The sequence below is a fragment of the Corythoichthys intestinalis genome, chromosome 10, assembly GCF_030265065.1.
Source record: "Corythoichthys intestinalis isolate RoL2023-P3 chromosome 10, ASM3026506v1, whole genome shotgun sequence".
Taxonomy (NCBI): Eukaryota; Metazoa; Chordata; class Actinopteri; order Syngnathiformes; family Syngnathidae; genus Corythoichthys; species Corythoichthys intestinalis.
This window is the reverse complement of record NC_080404.1, coordinates 54,617,664-54,634,410: the sequence shown is the minus strand read 5'-3', so window position 1 is coordinate 54,634,410 and position 16,747 is coordinate 54,617,664. Positions and strand designations below refer to the sequence as shown.

Sequence of the window (16,747 nt, the reverse complement as noted above, 5' to 3'; positions counted from 1 at the left end):
TACTTAACTTGCTCCACTAAGGTCTTATCACCTGACCTGGCCAAAAAGTGAGAGTCAAATCATGTGGAAAAAGAAAAGGAATGATTTAGATTACATTAAAAGCAACACCAAAAAAAATCAAGCTGTGTCAACATGACTGCAAACTGATGGCAGTCGTAACACCAGGTGGAATGGGGATTATTTTTAGAGGAATCTTACATTTTGTGGAAAAGTAAGGATACATTTTGGTGTTACCGGACAAGTCTGGCCAATTGGAAGACTTCTTAGTTTTCCACAATTCGGTGCATGTCAGAGTTTCAGAGAAGGACAATGACCTCTCATTCATGTCCACTTCAACTCGGATCCTCTGCACTTTGACAGACGGATTCCATTCTCCATATTTGCCACTGACCTCTCTGTATTTCCCATTGCGATGTCCGATGAACCAACCAGTCATTTTCTCTGGCAAACAAGGGTTCCCCCACGCGACCCCCACGTACCAGACATCGTTGTCTCCCACTTCAACGTCCCACACGTGTCTTCCCGAGTCCAAAGTGCAACCCAGCACATTCTCCCACTTCCGCCTCTCTGGATTCTTTGGACGCTCCTGCTGTACGTCTACCCAACTCAGACTGGTCAGATCTTCAGACAGACTGATTCTTGGATAGGCCGTGTTGGGGTCCAGAATGACGGGACTGTAGGCGAGCGTCTCCTTCATCCGCTCCCACACCTTGAATTTGAGGTTGCCCACGTGTTTGGCTTCGTCCAGCAGACCCCTTGGCAGCAGCTGCGGTGTTTTAGGCAGCTCCTGGATTCTGCTCATCGCAGTCTTGAACTTCTTCATGAAAGAATTATTACCAGACGCCAGCTGGTCCTCAGTGCTTCTGATGACATCCGAGAGAACGGTCATTTGTTGGCCCAGAACCACAATGTTCTCCTTCATGATCTTACTCTTCTTCTGCTCTTCCTCCCTTACTGCAGCCAACCTGGCCTCCTCCTCGACGTCGAGAAAGCACCGGAGCTCCTCAAAATCCTTCTTAATCTTGCGTTCGACCTTCTCCTTCTGGACTTTGATGTACTCTACCTGTTCATTGCAGTTCTCTCGACAGTTGTTGTAATCTTTGAGTCTTTCCTTGGCTTTCTGCAGGCCTTCCTGGAGTTCCTCATGATGACCTTTCACAATTTCTTTGAGGGGCCGGAACGTGTGACCAACGTGGATTTCTGAGTCTCTGCAGATATGGCACACGAGCTCCCGGTGGTCCAAACAGAAGAGTTTGAGTTCCTCTTGGTGCAAGCTGCACATGTCCTCTGACTTGACTGAGGCTTGTGAAAGGTTCTCACACATATTCCTGAGTGTCAAGTTAAAAGGTGGATCCATCGAACTAAACTCTGTCCTACAAAGTGGACACGATCGTTCTCCTTTGTCCTTCCACTGCTGAAGACACGCACGGCAGAAGCTGTGACTGCACGGAAGAATGACAGGATGTTTGTAGATGTCCAGACAGGTGGGACATTGAAGATGGTCCTCCAGACAGTCACCCATTGTTTTCGAGTGCACAAGTTTGGAATGTCGAGCTGCAGTTGTTCTGCAAAACAAAAAGCATTCTTACATACAATTCAAAAGGATTCTTTCATGTCCTCCCTCTATGTCCAAAAGTGCACTTACTGATGCTGGGCTCGAATTTGTAAAGAGCAACTTATATGACTTTGAAGTGAAATATTACAGAAGCTTTACCCAGTGGTGACTAGCTCTAACCTTATGCTGGTGTCACACTAAAGTAGAGATCGCAAATGTGGTTTCATCTGACATTGAAGGGATGCTTATGTTTTCAGAATGTCCAAAAGTCAACTCTGCTTTGCGATTTGCCATTCTTGGGGATTTTGGACACTTGGACTTGTGATCAAACCTTTCTGACTTGTTGATTTTATGAGAAGTGAGATAAATACTGGAAGACAGAATGATTTGTGATCAAAACCTTTTGGATTTATTCATTTATGTGTAAGGAGAAATTTGTACTTTGTAAGAGTAGCATGACTTCAAGTCAATTGAATAATTCGCTCGTGGCTGCTTAAAAACATTTTTTTTTTTTGCGGCATAACCTCATCTATATGAGCTATTACTATTATTCAATAGGCTAATGCATGACCAATAATCTGCAAATCATCGATTTCCCGCTCCAGAAAAAAAGTCCTTCTGAGTTTCGAGCGTGGTTTCAGAGCTCGCCTTAGAGGAAACATCACTACTCTTGAGTATGAGTCAAACTAGTCAAAAATTGACTTTACGCTTTCTGCCATTAGTTGCCAAGGAGTTCAAACGAAGTGAATAGTTGCCAAAACTTGCAGAATTGACAGTCACGACTAAGGGTGGTGCTGCTAGTTCTAAGATAAGCAGACCTTAGCTTAGCAACTTTAGTAGCATGTAGAAAGCCTTTCACTCACCGTTTAGGCTACTACTCCGCTCGCCGAAGGTCCTGTTGGTGACTTCAACATATAATGACTAGAGTGGCAGTAAATTAATTCAAGTACTGTACAAGTCGAAAAGTATTTGGTGAAACTGGTCTGACCACTTATGAAGCGTGTCGAGTCATGAAGGGACGAAGTGTGTGCTGAGGCTCGCTTCATTTAGACATAAAAAATTCCAGGACGGTAGGTTATAAAGGTTGGATACAGAATTTGGCAAAAACCTACTGTTCTCCCAAAGTTTGCAAAAAACTTGCCCATTCGTTTCTAATGGGATGCCACTGACAGCCAAGTACATCCAAATTTTCCTTTCATTTTCAATGGCAGGAAAACAGGTTCATGTGATTTTGAGCACTTACCATGACAGCCAACTTGCGCCCAAGTAAGTCGATGCTATTGACAGCTATGCACGTCCATGCCATTGATGAAGATGTACAATAGGTCCAAATTTTCCCCTTCATTTTCAATGGCAGATAAACCTATGTGGTTGTGAGTTTTGACCAAAAACGTACTATATCAGCCCATTGACATTCAACTGGCGCCTAAGTAAGTCGATGCCATTGGCAGCAATGCAACCAAACCCTAACCCTAACCCTTCTCCTTTATTTGGTCCTAATGCTCCATTGTACTTAACACCGTTATGTGACAAAAAAAAAAAAAAAAAACACTGGGGCCGAATTGGTGGTCGAGACTCCGGCGTAATAAAGTCGAAATCACTTGAAGCGGAAATGTGAAGTAAGGTTGGCCAACCATGTTTTTGAATAATATCAATGGGTAAACAATTATAAGCATATTTTCGTTATTTTTTTAAGGCAACCCTTCCAGATTCTTTGTTTAACCCATAGCAACGCCCTTGACAACGAAAATGCTTTTCTTCGGCAATCTTCGGAAACTACGTCACACCCAGAAGTGCGAGGGAAGTCCGCCATAGAACAGTATTGTTTGTTGCATTGCTTCTCGGTAAGATGCCACGGCGGTGTGTGGCGATGTTTTGTTCTCACTCAAACGAAAAGTTGTATGAGTGACCAAAGGATAGCAGGGCACGTAAATGGACATCTTTCGTTCGCGGGAAGCGAATGAATTTCACGCCATCATCGAGTAGTGTTCTCTGCTGCAAGCACTTCGAAGATGCCTGCTTCCTTAACCGGTCTGCTTATGATCAAGCCTTTTCTTACTCGCCACGACCTGGAAAAAGCAATTCACGCTTTTATAAGCTCGAGGCTGGATTACTGCAACGCACTTTATGTTGGTCTTCCCAAGTCCTCAGTTTCTCGTCTCCAACTTGTTCAAAATGCTGCTGCTCGATTTTTAACAGATACACCTAGACGTGAACATATTACCCCCGTGCTATCATCGCTCCACTGGCTTCCAGTCCATTTTAGAATTGATTTTAAACTTTTACTGTTTGTTTTTAATTCTATTAATGGCCAGGCTCCTTCTTACTTATCAGAAATTTTAACCATCCGTAACTCTGGCAGGACTCTTCGCTCTACCGGCCAACTTCATTTGCAAGTCCCAAGGTCCAAACTCAAACAGTGGGGAGACCGATCTTTTGCGGTTGCTGCACCCAGGTTATGTAATAGTCTTCCCCCGGAGATCCGCACCACTACAAATTTGGGCCTTTTTAAATCTCGTTTAAAGACACCTTTTTAGACTCGCCTTTCCCCAAGATTAGTTTAGCCTGGTTTTATTTCCTTAGGGTTTTTAATGTTTTCGGATTTTATCTGTTTTATTGTTTTGTTTGCTGTCTGACTAATCGTGATGCGATGTTTCGTTTCTTTTTTTTTTTTTTTTTCTTTTCTTCCTAATGTCATTGTATAATACTTTCCTGCCTTTTTATTTACTATGTGCCATCTTTGTCTTTGTTGTAAAGCACTTTGGGGACCTTTCGGGTTTTGTAAAGGGCTATATAAATAAATTTGATTTGATTTGATTTGATCAAGGATTTGCCAAAAAGTAAGTGTGATTTTTGGATGGATGACTTTGTCAAAAGCAGAGCTGCCAACTGTTGTGGAATGAACAGTATAAGCTAGCGACGTTAGCCGAAAGTTAACTCGTGGCAATCCCCGATCATAGTTGTTGTTGTTGCGTTCACTAGGTTAAGCGCGTTTAAATTGTGCTTCATCTACGATCTTGTCCGAAAGGGTTAATCTACTGTGAATCGGGAAAGGGGTGTGGATGTGATTATAAGAGGGTCAGCGTCGCGGTAATTCACGGTCACGTTGCCGTAAGAGACACACACCGCCGGTGAGTTTGTGCACATTTATTATGTATTTCCACCTTCATGCTTCAAGCATTGAGTTGCATTTGTACGGTTCGGCGTTTCTTTCACAGTGATCGCTTGATAGCCTTCTAGTTTGTGTTTCACGAGAGCCACTGACAGGTGACAATTGACAACAAGCGTGTTGGTTTTAATGTCTGGCAGCGAATCAGCAAGTGCGCAGGTCACGCAGTGAATCATGGGAAATGTAGTCTTGGGACTAGAGCAGGGCGGTAAACCGAAAATTTACCGTCACCGAAATTCTTAACGATGACCGACGTAATTTTGACCATGTCGGTAAATTCGGTAAATTAATAAAACAAGAAAATAGTCTTTTCATCCCGCTTTGATTCTGTGTTGTTCGTCTATGTTCATTCCCCTTTAAGAAAGCAGTGAATGTGCTTACGTAGGGAGTCACGTGATCATCAGGAAGCCAATCAAACAAAAGCCCGGTAAGCTAACGCTAGCAGCTAACGCTACAAGCAAAACGTGATGGAGTGTGGCTTAAGGGAGGTTCACCAAACTTTCAACCGACATTTAGTAGACTCTTGGTGGCATCCAGACGGGCTTTCACCCGCTGTCCTCCTTTGTTCTCACGATTTCCGGAGATGGTGCTTTCAGTGCTTTCTACTGGTAGCCAGGCTAACGCTAGCTAGCGGCTAACGCTACAAATGAACGTTATGGAGTCGGATAGAGGCTCAAACCTTGTCGAAACGGCTGAACTTAATGAGTGGATTGGGCACGGACTGCATCTAGCAATTACTATGTGGCGTTATTTTGTGTCTGTCTGTGTGTGTGATTCTTCTGATAGCTTTTGTGATGGTAAAGAATTCTGCATAAAGTACAATCCAACGGCGAAACTTATAATGACCGAGAAATGGCCCCAGCTATTTTTATTGTGCGTGCATTTATGAAAAAATGCACTGGGGGGACCCTTAAACCATAAAGTAAACACTTGTATTTAATAATTATATCACAGCAGCCATTAACAATAAGTTGTCTTTTTGAAGTGTACTGTTCAAGCTGCAAGTCATTTGTGTTACAATTACATGTTTGCACAGGCATATTGATTTTGACAATGTACATTGTTCAAGTCATACACGCTGTTATAAATGTTCATACTTGAATTCTTATTGCTTACAAAACATTTTTATTAGGGCTGTCAAACGATTAAAATTTTTAATCGAGTTAATTACAGCTTAAAAATTAATTAATCGTAATTAATCTCAATTCAAACCATCTATATAATATGCCATATTTTTCTCTAAATTATTGTTGGAATGGAAAGATAAGACGCAAGATGGATATATATTTTCAACATGCGGTACATAAGGACTGTATTTGTTTATTATAACAATAAATCAGTTCTAAATCAGTTATAGAAATTTTATATTAAAACCCCTCATAATGTTTTCGTTTTAATAAAATTTGTTAAATTTTCAATCAAAAAATAAACTAGTAGCCCGCCATTGTTGATGGCAATAATTACTTACACTATAAAATCAGTCGCACCCAAACGCCAGCAGAGGGCAGCAAAACTCCGCAAAACACAATTAACAGGTGGGCCTTTCACTCTAGTGACATTTAAATATGTCTGAGCTGGGCAAGTGCGTTAATTGCGTCAAATATTTTAACGTGATTAATTTTAAAAAATTAATTAACGCCAGTTAACGCGATAATTTTGACAGCCCTAATTTTTATAAATTTAATGTTTGGACTGCATGTACAATTGTTAAATACAGTATATCAAATTGAATGCTGGTAAATAAATCAACAAGAAATAGTTAATCTGTATTTCATGCATTGATTCAGATTTTCAAATTATATAACAGTCCGCTTGGGCGAATTTATCGTCATTTATCGTTATCGAGATAAATCTGCTCAATTTATCGTGATACATGTTTAAGGCCATATCGCCCAGCCCTACTTGGGACAACACTGAAGTGGTGCTTTGTAATCTGTTCGCTTGTGTGAAAAAACTACATTTCCTCACGCCATTAGATGCCACTTCCTGCCGAGAGCCCCAAGCGGTGTTCGTACTGTTAGCTCCATGTGTTAATACAGAAACAAAGTTTTCAGCACGTCGTGTGTTCGATACCTTTGTCAACAAAAAGCTCATAACAAGACACCATGCACGATCTGTTTAAGAGACGCTGGGAGTGGAGAGCTGTGAGTAGTAGGAGGCGAGGGGAAGATGAGCGAGAAGCAAAACTTTGCGGTCGAATGTGGCGGCAGTCCGCTATTATTTTGTTTTCTTATTGTTGCCACAGTAAAGTGGAGAAAGCCATCAACGACTCATCTCCTTTTTTCCCACCAACGTTTTTATATTGTTATTTTATATGCACGAGAGCTGACGGATCTGCCAAAATGAACATGAAGTCTGATTATTATTTTTTTTAAACAATGTCATCAGATAGACAAAAACATAAAATGATGTGAAAATGCCTGCAATTGCATGCTCATTGCAAAATAACTCCACACCATTTCAAAGGAGGTACAGTAAATACTGTGAGCAGCAAAAATAAAAACTGTCCTTCTGTCCAAGGACACTTTTTTTCTTTTATTCAGTTTTGTTTTTTCGGTCAGATTTTTTAGCATATTGTCCTCATGAGTGAATGCTTCTAATCAATTTTAATTTGTTATTATTTACTGATTTTATTACATTTAATTTTTTTGTATCAAATGGTCAAAAATGTACCTTGAGTGTATTTTTTACAGTTTGGATATGACTTTTTTTGAAATTCAGGCAAATTGATGCGCGTCAAGTGTTCTCTGTTACAAACAAAACAATTTTAATAAAGTTATACTTTATTATAAGTTGATCTATGTTACTTTTTTTCTTTATTTAAAAAAAAAAAAAAGACAATGTTAGGCAGATGCGTATTTATAATAGTAATTTTATAGACAAATGATACTATTTACAGTGGCGGCAGAGAGTTTGGGGGGCGCGAAACATTTACGTCTTCCTTGGGGGGGGGGGCGTAACAGAAAATAATTGAGAAGCACTGCTGTAGCCCTTCTCCCATCAGAAAGGTGCATGATGTAGCTGAAAGCTCAAATAGCTGAAGAGCTTGTCAGCTTACAAGTCAAAGAGGTTGTGGGACAAGAACCAGTGGACGCACATAGTGAGCAGATCCAGACAGAGGGTGACAGAAATATGTGAGGAGAGCAGGTCACTTCCCATGGCTGATGGAGATAGAGATTACATCCATTTCCTCCCTGAGATTATTGCCCACATAATGAAGACTTGGATGTTACTTACCACTTTGAACAGGAATAATGGTCGCCCTCTTCCAAAACACCAGCATCACTGCAAGTTCCGCTGCTGTTGAAGCAGGGTTCTACTTAATAAAAAATGGGCTTTTCAAGCACGAGAGCCTGCCTCTTCGTGTTGACCGCTTCATTTCTTGTCATCCGTCCTTTAGTTCTGTTGCTATGCATACGGTTCGTTGTATGTGTCATTGTCTCAAGCTATTTAAGTTTCTTCTGCAGGCACTCATCAATTTAATATACAGGTATTAATTTTTAGAGGAATTAGAATGTTCTTTTTGTGACGAATCTGACCATACTCACCGAATGTTACGATTTGCAGCAAGCTCGCCCCAAAACAGTGGCATATCCTGTCAAATGGGCAGAAATAATAATAAAAAAAAAAAAACTACGAAAATGGGCAGAAATAATAAAAAAAAAAAAAAACTACGAAAACAAAAAACATATAACCTGGGATGAAAAAGAACAACAAAAGCGATTGACTGTGTGTAGTTGTATGAGACAAACCTTATTCGACGGCACCAAAACAAATGAAGGCTGCGTCAGGTGAATGTGTTGGTGACGTGACCACTACAGCATAAAAAAATGTGTAATATCGATTAAAAAACGTTTGTTTGTGGTCACAACACCAATATCTATTAAAACGAAGCAGCGCAAACCAAAAATTATAGTTTTTAACGGGACAAATGAAAGGTAACATTTCCGGGTCGAGTAGGAGTGGAGGGGGTGGGTCACTTAAACTCTTGATGACCGAAAATAAAAGTTGAGCACCGTCTTCATTACCTAAAAAAAAAAAAAAAACAATGTTCAATAACTGCCAAACGATGGCAGTTCAAACAAAACTTTTTACAGCACAATCCAGCACTAACGAGGCAGAATCAAATGGCATCATCGCCGTTCCATTCCACCGCAGATGGGGGGGCTGCGTGTGACGTCATCACTATACTTTATTATGAATATCTCGAAAACCGGACTAGTTCTAACTAGTGATGCACGATAATACATTTTTCAACCGATATCGATAACCGATAATTTCCTGCCCCTTCCCCCCGATAACCGATAATGTCACGCCGATAATTCTATTCAAATATGTATGTAAAATTAAACAAAGATCAAATGCTACTGTGCAAAAATGTAATTTAGTGCTATTTTTTTCCCACATCAAATGTGAACAAGTAGTAAATTCCAACAACTAAACAATGGCAATGACGTTGTGTAATGGTTAGCTTTTGGCAACAATTACTTAGAGAGTAAACACCCAAGTTGCACAAAGATGCCTTTAAAAGTAAGCCATTCCTAACATATATCACATTACTACACTGCAAAAACACCTCCTTAAAACAAGCAGAATTGGACAAAACTGTTGATTGCGCATATTTGGAGGCTAAACCAAGTATATAATTATCGGATTGCATTATCGGTTGAATTTCGCTTTATCTGGATTATCTGTGTGACGTCATAATTGCCATTATCGGCCGATAATTATCGGTGACCGATATTATCGTGCATCTCTAGTTCTAACAAAAAAATTTTTCAGCACAATCCAGCACTAACGACGAAGAATCAAATGACACCACTGGGGTTCCAATCTGCCGCAGATGGGGGGCTGGGTGAACTCTGGATGACCTAAAAAATGTTTAATAACTGCAAAATGATGATGGCACTAGAGCTGAAACGAATACTCGAGCAACACGAGTAACTCGAGTTTAAAAACTGGTTACTTATTCAAACTTATTCACCTCGAGTAATCGTTTATTTTGACAGCTCTAAGCATCACGTTTTGCTCGGACTACTTTTAATGCGGGACAACACGCTGATGTCACGTGCGTAGAGGAAGAAGCAAAAAAAACTTAATGCAACCGACAGCCGCTACAAACGACACCGACGTTGCTAAATACTAGCCCGCAAGATGCTACGTTGGTAGGTAGCGTCTGATGAGTCTCATAGAGATCACATGTATGTTGAACTAGATGCAAAATGACAGACTCGGCCGCGTCTAGGCAGCGTTAGTAAACAGCCGCCATCTTAAAGCAGTAGAGCGCTAATAAAGAGCGCTAAGCGCTAATAAATAAAGATTAACGTTACTGTCGCTAACTCAAGCAACGTTAGCCCTGCGGAGGGCTAGGTTTCTATTATGACCACTGTCGATGCGTGGCTAACGTGTCTTACATACAGGCTTTAACATAACATAGCGTTGTGGAGTGATGAGGGTGTAAAATAAAAACTCAATCATGCTAACCATCAATTTTAGCTCAGTAGGCGTTGCTGGATAAAACACCAAGTAGCACTGGTCCCTAATGTGCTCCAATACAGCCTGTATCATACATTTATTTTGAACACTGCAAAAACTAGACAAACTTAAAACTTAACTAGAACTTAAAAATGGCTTGACACAAATAGAAATTCATTTGAAACACGTGGGAAAAAAAACGTGTGTGTGAAAAAAGTGATGTGTGTTATCAAGCGTAACGGCATTTTTAGGTATATATATATTTTTTTAATAAGATCTAAAGGTTTTCGAGTGAAAGCAGTGAATTTGTCTTTTTTTTTAATTCTAGTTACATCTGAGATGCAATTGCTGGCTGTTTTCAACAACATACATCGAAAATAAAGACATTGATTGACTGAAAATGGTTCAAGATTAGATGAAAGGTCTTATTTTCTCATGTATATTTATAATTGCTCTTCACCTAAAAATATATTTGTTTTATCCGATTACTCGATTAATCGATAGAATTTTCAGTCGATTACTCGATTACTAAAATATTCGATAGCTGCAGCCCTAGATGGCACAAACGAAACTTTTTGCAGCACAAACAAGCACAATTATAGCACAAGCGATTGACATAATTTTTATATAAATTTGCGTCTGATGGGGGGCCAACTTCACGGAGGTCTCAAGTATTTAGTTATTTGTGTCTGATATATTTTTCCAACTGTAACGACAAGTCAAAAATTGTACTCGATAAAGCATGAGTGAGCATTTCTTTCAAATCAAAACACTCAAAGTACTTTTCAAATAAAGAATGATTGTAAAACAAGTATTAAAGTTGTACAAGCAAATCAATTTTAACAAGAGTGGCCAAAAGTTGAACTCAAGTAAGAGTAGAATTCCGCCCAAATGATATTACTCACATGAAACTAAAAGCTGTCTTCACGCAAGTCAAAAAGCATTGGAAGAAAAAAATGCTGAATAACTGCTTCATTATTTTGCCTCCAGTAAAGTTTAATCACATGACCTGGCCAATACGTGAGAGTCAAATCATGTGGGAAAAAGATGATTGAGATGACATTAAAAAGCAGAAAATCAAGCCGTGTCAACATAACCGCTAACGGATGGCAGTCGTAACAACAGGTGGAATGCGGATTATTTCTAGAGAAATTGTACTTTTAGTGAAAAAGTAAGGATACATTTTGATGTTACAGGACAAGTCTTGCCAATCTTCTTCTGGGCACTTATTGCTCCACAATTTGGTGTTTGCCAGAGGTTCAGAGAAGGACACCGCCCTTTCTTTCATGTCCACCTCAACTCGGATCCTCTGCACTTTGACCAGCGGATTCCATTCTCTATTTTTGCCACCGGGTTTTTTGTATTTCCCATCACGAAATTCAATGAGCAAAGTGTTCATTTCCTCTGGCAAACAAGGGTCCCCCCACGCGACCCCCACTGACCAGCCATTGTTGTCTCCCACCTCAACGTCCCACACGTGTCTTCCCGAGTCCAAAGCAGCACCCAGTACACAGTTACTCATCCTTTTCTGGAACCTTTCTGGATTATTTGGAGGCTTCTGATGTCTGTCTTCCCGCCTCGGACTGCTCAGATCTTCAGACGGACTGATTTTTCGATAGGCCGTTTCTGGATGGTTTAGACGCTTCTTCTGTTTGTCTTCCAGACTCAGACTGCTCAGATCTTCAGACAGACTGATGTTTGGATAGGCCGTGTTGGGGTCCAGAATGACTGGACTGTAGGCGAGCGTCTCCTTCATCCGCTCCCACACCTTGAACTTGAGGTTGCCCACGTGTTTTGCTTCATCCAGCAGACCTCCCGGCAGCAGATGCGGCTTTTCAGGCAGCTCCTGGATTCCGCTCATCGCAGTCTTGAACTTCTTCATGAAAGAAACATTGCCAGACGCCAGCTGCTCCTCAGTGCTTCTGATGAAATTCGAGAGAGCGGCCATTTGTCTGTCGAGAGCCACCATCTTCTCCTTCATCGTCTGACTCTTCTTCTTCTTTTCCTCCCTGACCGCAGCCAACCGGGCTTCCTCCTCGACGTCGAGGAAGCGACGGAGCTCCTCAAAATCCTTCTTAATCTTGCCTTCGACATTCTCCCTCTGGACTTTGATGTACTCTGCCTGTTCGTTGAAGTTCTCTCGACAGTCGTTGTAATCTTGGAGTCTTTCCTTGGCCTTCTGCAGTCCTCTCTGGAGTTCCTCATGATGACCTTTCACAACTTCGTCGAGGGGCTGGAACGTGTGACCAATGTGGATTTCTGCATCTCTACAAACGAGGCACACAAGCTCCTGGTGGTCCAAACAGAAGAGTTGAAGTTTCCCCTCATGCAAGCTGCAGAGGTCTTCTGATTTGACTGAGGCTCGTGAAAGGTCCTCACAAAGATTCTTCAGTGTCAGGTTCGAAGGCAGTTCCATTGACCCAAACTTTGTCCAACAGACTGGACACGATCGTTCTCCTGCGTCCTTCCACTGCTGCAGACACGCACGGCAGAAGTTGTGACTGCACGGAAGAATGACAGGATCTTTGAAGATGTCCAGACAGGTGGGACATTGAAGATGTTCCTCCAGACGTTCAGCCATTGTTTTAGAGAAGACGGCGATAGGCTCAGCGCACAAGTTCGGAAATGTCGAGCTGCAGTTGTTCTGCAAAACAAAAAGCATTCTTACATACAATTCGAAAGGATTCTTTCATGTGCTCCCTCTAGGTTCAAAAGTGCACTTCCTGCTCACTGAAGCTGGTCTCCAATTGGTAAAGAGCAACTTATATGACTTTGAAGTGAAATATAATAATAATAATAAGCGTTACCCTGTGGTCGCTGGCGTCACACTAAAGTAGAGATCGCAAATGTGGTTTCATCCGACATTGAAGGGATGCTTATGTTTTCAGAATGTCCAAAAGTCAACTCTGCTTCGCTATTTGCTATTCTTGGGGATTTTGGACACTTGAACTTGTGATCAAACCTTTTTGATTTGCGGATTTCATGACAAGTGAGATAAATACTGGAAGACAGAATGATTTGTGATCAAAACCTTTATGGATTTATTCATTTATGGGTAAGGAGAAATTTGTACTTTGTAAGAATAGCATGACTTCAAGTCAGTTGAATAATTCACTCGTGGCTGCTTGAAAACTCAGATCTTTATTCCCGGCATAACCTCACCTATATGAGCTATTACTATTATTCAATAGGCTAATGCATGACCAATAATCTGCAAATCATCGATTTCCCGCTCCAGAAAAAAGGTCCTTCCGAGTTTCAGGGCGTGGTTTCGTAGCTCACCTTACAGGAAACATCACTACTCCTGAGTATGAGTCAAACTAGTCTAAAAAATCAGTTGCAGTGGACTATACGTTTCGTGGAAAATTAACTTTACGCTTTCTGCCATTAGTTGCCAAGGAGTTCAAACGAAGTGAAAAGTTGCCAAAACTCGCAGAACTGACAGTCACGACTAAGGGTGGTGCTGCTAGTTCTAAGATAAGCAGTCCTTAGCTTAGTGAGCTACTGCACACAATAGCAGCATTTTAGCTCAACTATGACCACTTGGTCAGCAACTTTAGTATCATGTAGAATGCCTTTCACTCACCGTTTAGGCTACTACTCCACTCGCCGAAGGTCCTGTTGGTGACTTCAACATATAATGACTAGAGTGGCAGAAAATTAATTCAAGTACTGTACAAGTCGAAAAGTATTTGGTGAAACTGGTCTGACCACTTTAGAAGGGTGTGCCGATTAATGACGGGACTTTATAGCAAAGTTTGTGGTGAGGCTCGCTTCATTTAGACATAAAAAATTTCCAGGACGGTAGGTTATAAAGGTTGGATACAGAATTTGGCAAAAACCTACGGTTCTCCCTAAGTTTGCAAAAAACTCGCCCATTCATTTCTAATGGGATGCCATTGACAGCCAAGTGCATCCAAATTTCTCTTTCATTTTCAATAGCAGGAAAACAGGTTCTTGTGATTTTTGAGCCCTTACCATGACAGCCAACTGGCACCCAAGTAAGTCGATGCCTTTGACAGCCATGCACGTCCATGCCATTGATGGCCAAGTACATCCAAATTTCCCGTTCATTTTCAATGGCAGAAAAACCTGTGTGGTTGTGATTTTTGACCAAAAACTTACCAATACAGCCCATTGACATTTAATTGGCGCCCAAGGAAGTCGATGCCATTGTAGCCTTGTACGTCCAAATTTCCCGTTCATTTTCAATGGCAGAAAAACCCCTGTGGTTGTGATTTTGGACCAAAAACAGGAAGTGACATGATAGATCTGTATTTAGCACAGCAAAGCCCCTTCATAATTTCTCCAGAAATCGCAGTTTCTCGTGTTTCTACATTATTATATGGGTATTTGAACGGCAAAGGCCCATATAGTAAAATTAAAAGAAAAACGTTTTTTTTTTTTTGAAAAGCGTGTCTTTGGCGAGCCGCACAGCCCAAAGTGTTGACCAACTGTCACCGTTCGAATATCAAAATAACCGGACTTTTTGCGTGACGTAGGGCATTTTTTGAAAGACGCCCCCAAATTTTCCATTTGCCCGTAATAGTGGGTTTCTTGATCCACATTTTTTGGGGGCAAAATCACATCATTTACACATCAAAAATTCCACGACGGTATGGGGTATAAAAGTTTTATAAAAATATACAGTCCGTCCAAAATTTTCCAAAAACTTGCCCATTCATTTCTAATGAGTTGCCATGTATGTCCAAATTTTCCAATCATTTTCAATGGCAGGACAACATAAGTCATTGTGGATTTTGGACCGCTTACCATTACAGCCTATTGACAGTCGACTGGGGCCCATTTAAGTCAATGCCATTGACAGCCATGCAACAGGATGTATCCCTGAAAGGTGCCCAAATCAACAGGAAATAACTAGGGCTGTCAAACTATTAAAATTTTTAATTACAGCTTAAAAATTAATTAATCGTAATTCAAACCATCTATAAAATATGTCACATTTTAATGTAAATTTTTGATGGAATGGAAAGATAAGACACAAGACGGATATATACATTCAACATACGGTACATGAGTACTGTGTTTGTTTATTATAACACTAAATCAACAAGATGGCATTAACATTATTAACATTCTGTTAAAGCGATCCACGGATAGAAAGACTTTAGCTCTTAAAAGATAAATGTTAGTACAAGTTATAGAAATTTTATATTTAAACCCCTCTTAATGTTTTCGTTTTAATAAAATTTGTAAGATTTTCAATCAAAAAAATAAACTAGTAGCCCGCCATTGTTGATGTCAATAATTACACAATGCTCATGGGTCGCACCCAAGCGCCAGCAGAGGGCGACAAAACTCCAAAAAAAACCAAGTAAAAAGTGGAGATTTCACTGTGCTGTCATTTTAATCTGTTTGAGCGGGGCATGTGCGTTAGTTGCGTCAACTATTTTAACGTGATTAATTTTAAAAATTAATTACCGCCCGTTAACGCGATAATTTTGACAGCCCTAGAAATAACCTGATCTCTCTCAAGTGTCCCCGAAATGTCCCCACAACAGGAAGTGACCCGATATCAATAGGACGTGTCCTGGAATTGTCCCTAAATCAGCAAGAAGTGACCTGATATCAAAAGAACATTTCCCTGAAATGTTCCCAAATCAACAAGAAGTGACCTGTTTTTTCATTTACCACGGCAAAGCCCAATCTTAATTGTCAAGCCGTGATGACAAGGCAGACTCGACTGCGGAGTTCAGGCAAAAACTTTATTCTCAAACAAAAAGGTTCATCTGCTTGCATGGCTTCTGCGTTGCGGTGATGGAGTAGCGACGGCGTAGACCCTACGTCGTCAACGAGCATTCAAAGTTCTGCGTCAAGGGAACGCGTTGGTCTGTAATTCACCGCCAAGCCACTAAAGGGGTGTTTTGTTGTGTTTGTGCGGTTTTGGGGGACTCTTGTCAAATTCCTTGGGTTTTCATTACAGGTCACTTCCTGTTGAGTTTGAGTCGCTGCGTATTCATTGCCGGGTCACTTTCTGTTGATTTTGGGTTACAGGACACGTCACATCAGTCACATCCTTTCATTTTGGGGTATTTTCAGTTCACTTCCTGTTGAGTTAAGGTCATTTTACCTCACTCGAAATCCCTGCGAGACTGTCAAGTTGGTGCTGACCTGGTTGGCGGGACTTCTTGGAGGGGGAAGATTTGAGGGCCCAATTCACACACACACACACACACAAGAAAAAATGTCTTAAAATAACTCTGGAGGATCTTGAGCTTCAGCGATGGCTTTAATCCAACCAGAGAAGAGGAGGAATGAATTTCTGCTCAACATTCAATACTTTCTGAATTGGTGGTGGCGAAAGGGGTGGTGGTGGTTGGGGCTGTGCTGGGCTTAGCTTTTGGCAAAGGTACATGTACGTAAATTGAGTAGCGGTTAACTCTATGTAATAATACCACTTTTTTCTTGTAGTACCAGTGCAACTATAATCTCAGTCCTCCCCCCCTCCCTTCTCCTTTATTTGGCCCTAAATCCTCCATTGTACTCAATATGGAGTAACAAAAAAAAAAAAAAAAAAAACGACTTTA

The 16,747-nt window shown here is 40.8% G+C and overlaps 2 protein-coding genes across 3 annotated transcripts; both read right to left on the bottom strand.

Moving 5' to 3' along the window:
• Window positions 1-8,304, bottom strand: LOC130923470 (zinc-binding protein A33-like). 2 transcript variants are annotated; one of them, XM_057849210.1, is made up of 2 exons: window positions 8,273-8,304; window positions 1-1,565 (listed from the first exon to the last, which is right to left on the bottom strand). In XM_057849210.1, exon 2 carries the CDS (start codon window positions 1,520-1,522, stop codon window positions 128-130), a length of 1,395 nt encoding a protein of 464 aa, XP_057705193.1. In that variant the 5' UTR covers window positions 1,523-1,565; window positions 8,273-8,304; the 3' UTR covers window positions 1-127. The 2 variants fall into 2 exon arrangements, with proteins under 2 accessions (XP_057705193.1, XP_057705192.1); XM_057849209.1 differs by lacking the exon at window positions 8,273-8,304 and adding an exon at window positions 2,419-4,910.
• A 2,236-nt stretch (window positions 8,305-10,540) lies between these two features.
• On the bottom strand, window positions 10,541-13,829 carry LOC130923467 (E3 ubiquitin-protein ligase TRIM35-like). Its single transcript, XM_057849202.1, has 2 exons — window positions 13,786-13,829; window positions 10,541-12,843 (listed from the first exon to the last, which is right to left on the bottom strand). Exon 2 carries the CDS (start codon window positions 12,778-12,780, stop codon window positions 11,299-11,301), a length of 1,482 nt encoding a protein of 493 aa, XP_057705185.1. The 5' UTR covers window positions 12,781-12,843; window positions 13,786-13,829; the 3' UTR covers window positions 10,541-11,298.
• Window positions 13,830-16,747: the final 2,918 nt, after the last annotated feature.

What these genes read in the sequence shown, in the direction of transcription:
- LOC130923470 (XM_057849210.1), bottom strand. Translation starts at nt 1,522, where the DNA reads ATGGGTGACTGTCTGGAGGACCATCTTCAATGTCCCACCTGTCTGGAC.
- LOC130923467 (XM_057849202.1), bottom strand. Translation starts at nt 12,780, where the DNA reads ATGGCTGAACGTCTGGAGGAACATCTTCAATGTCCCACCTGTCTGGAC.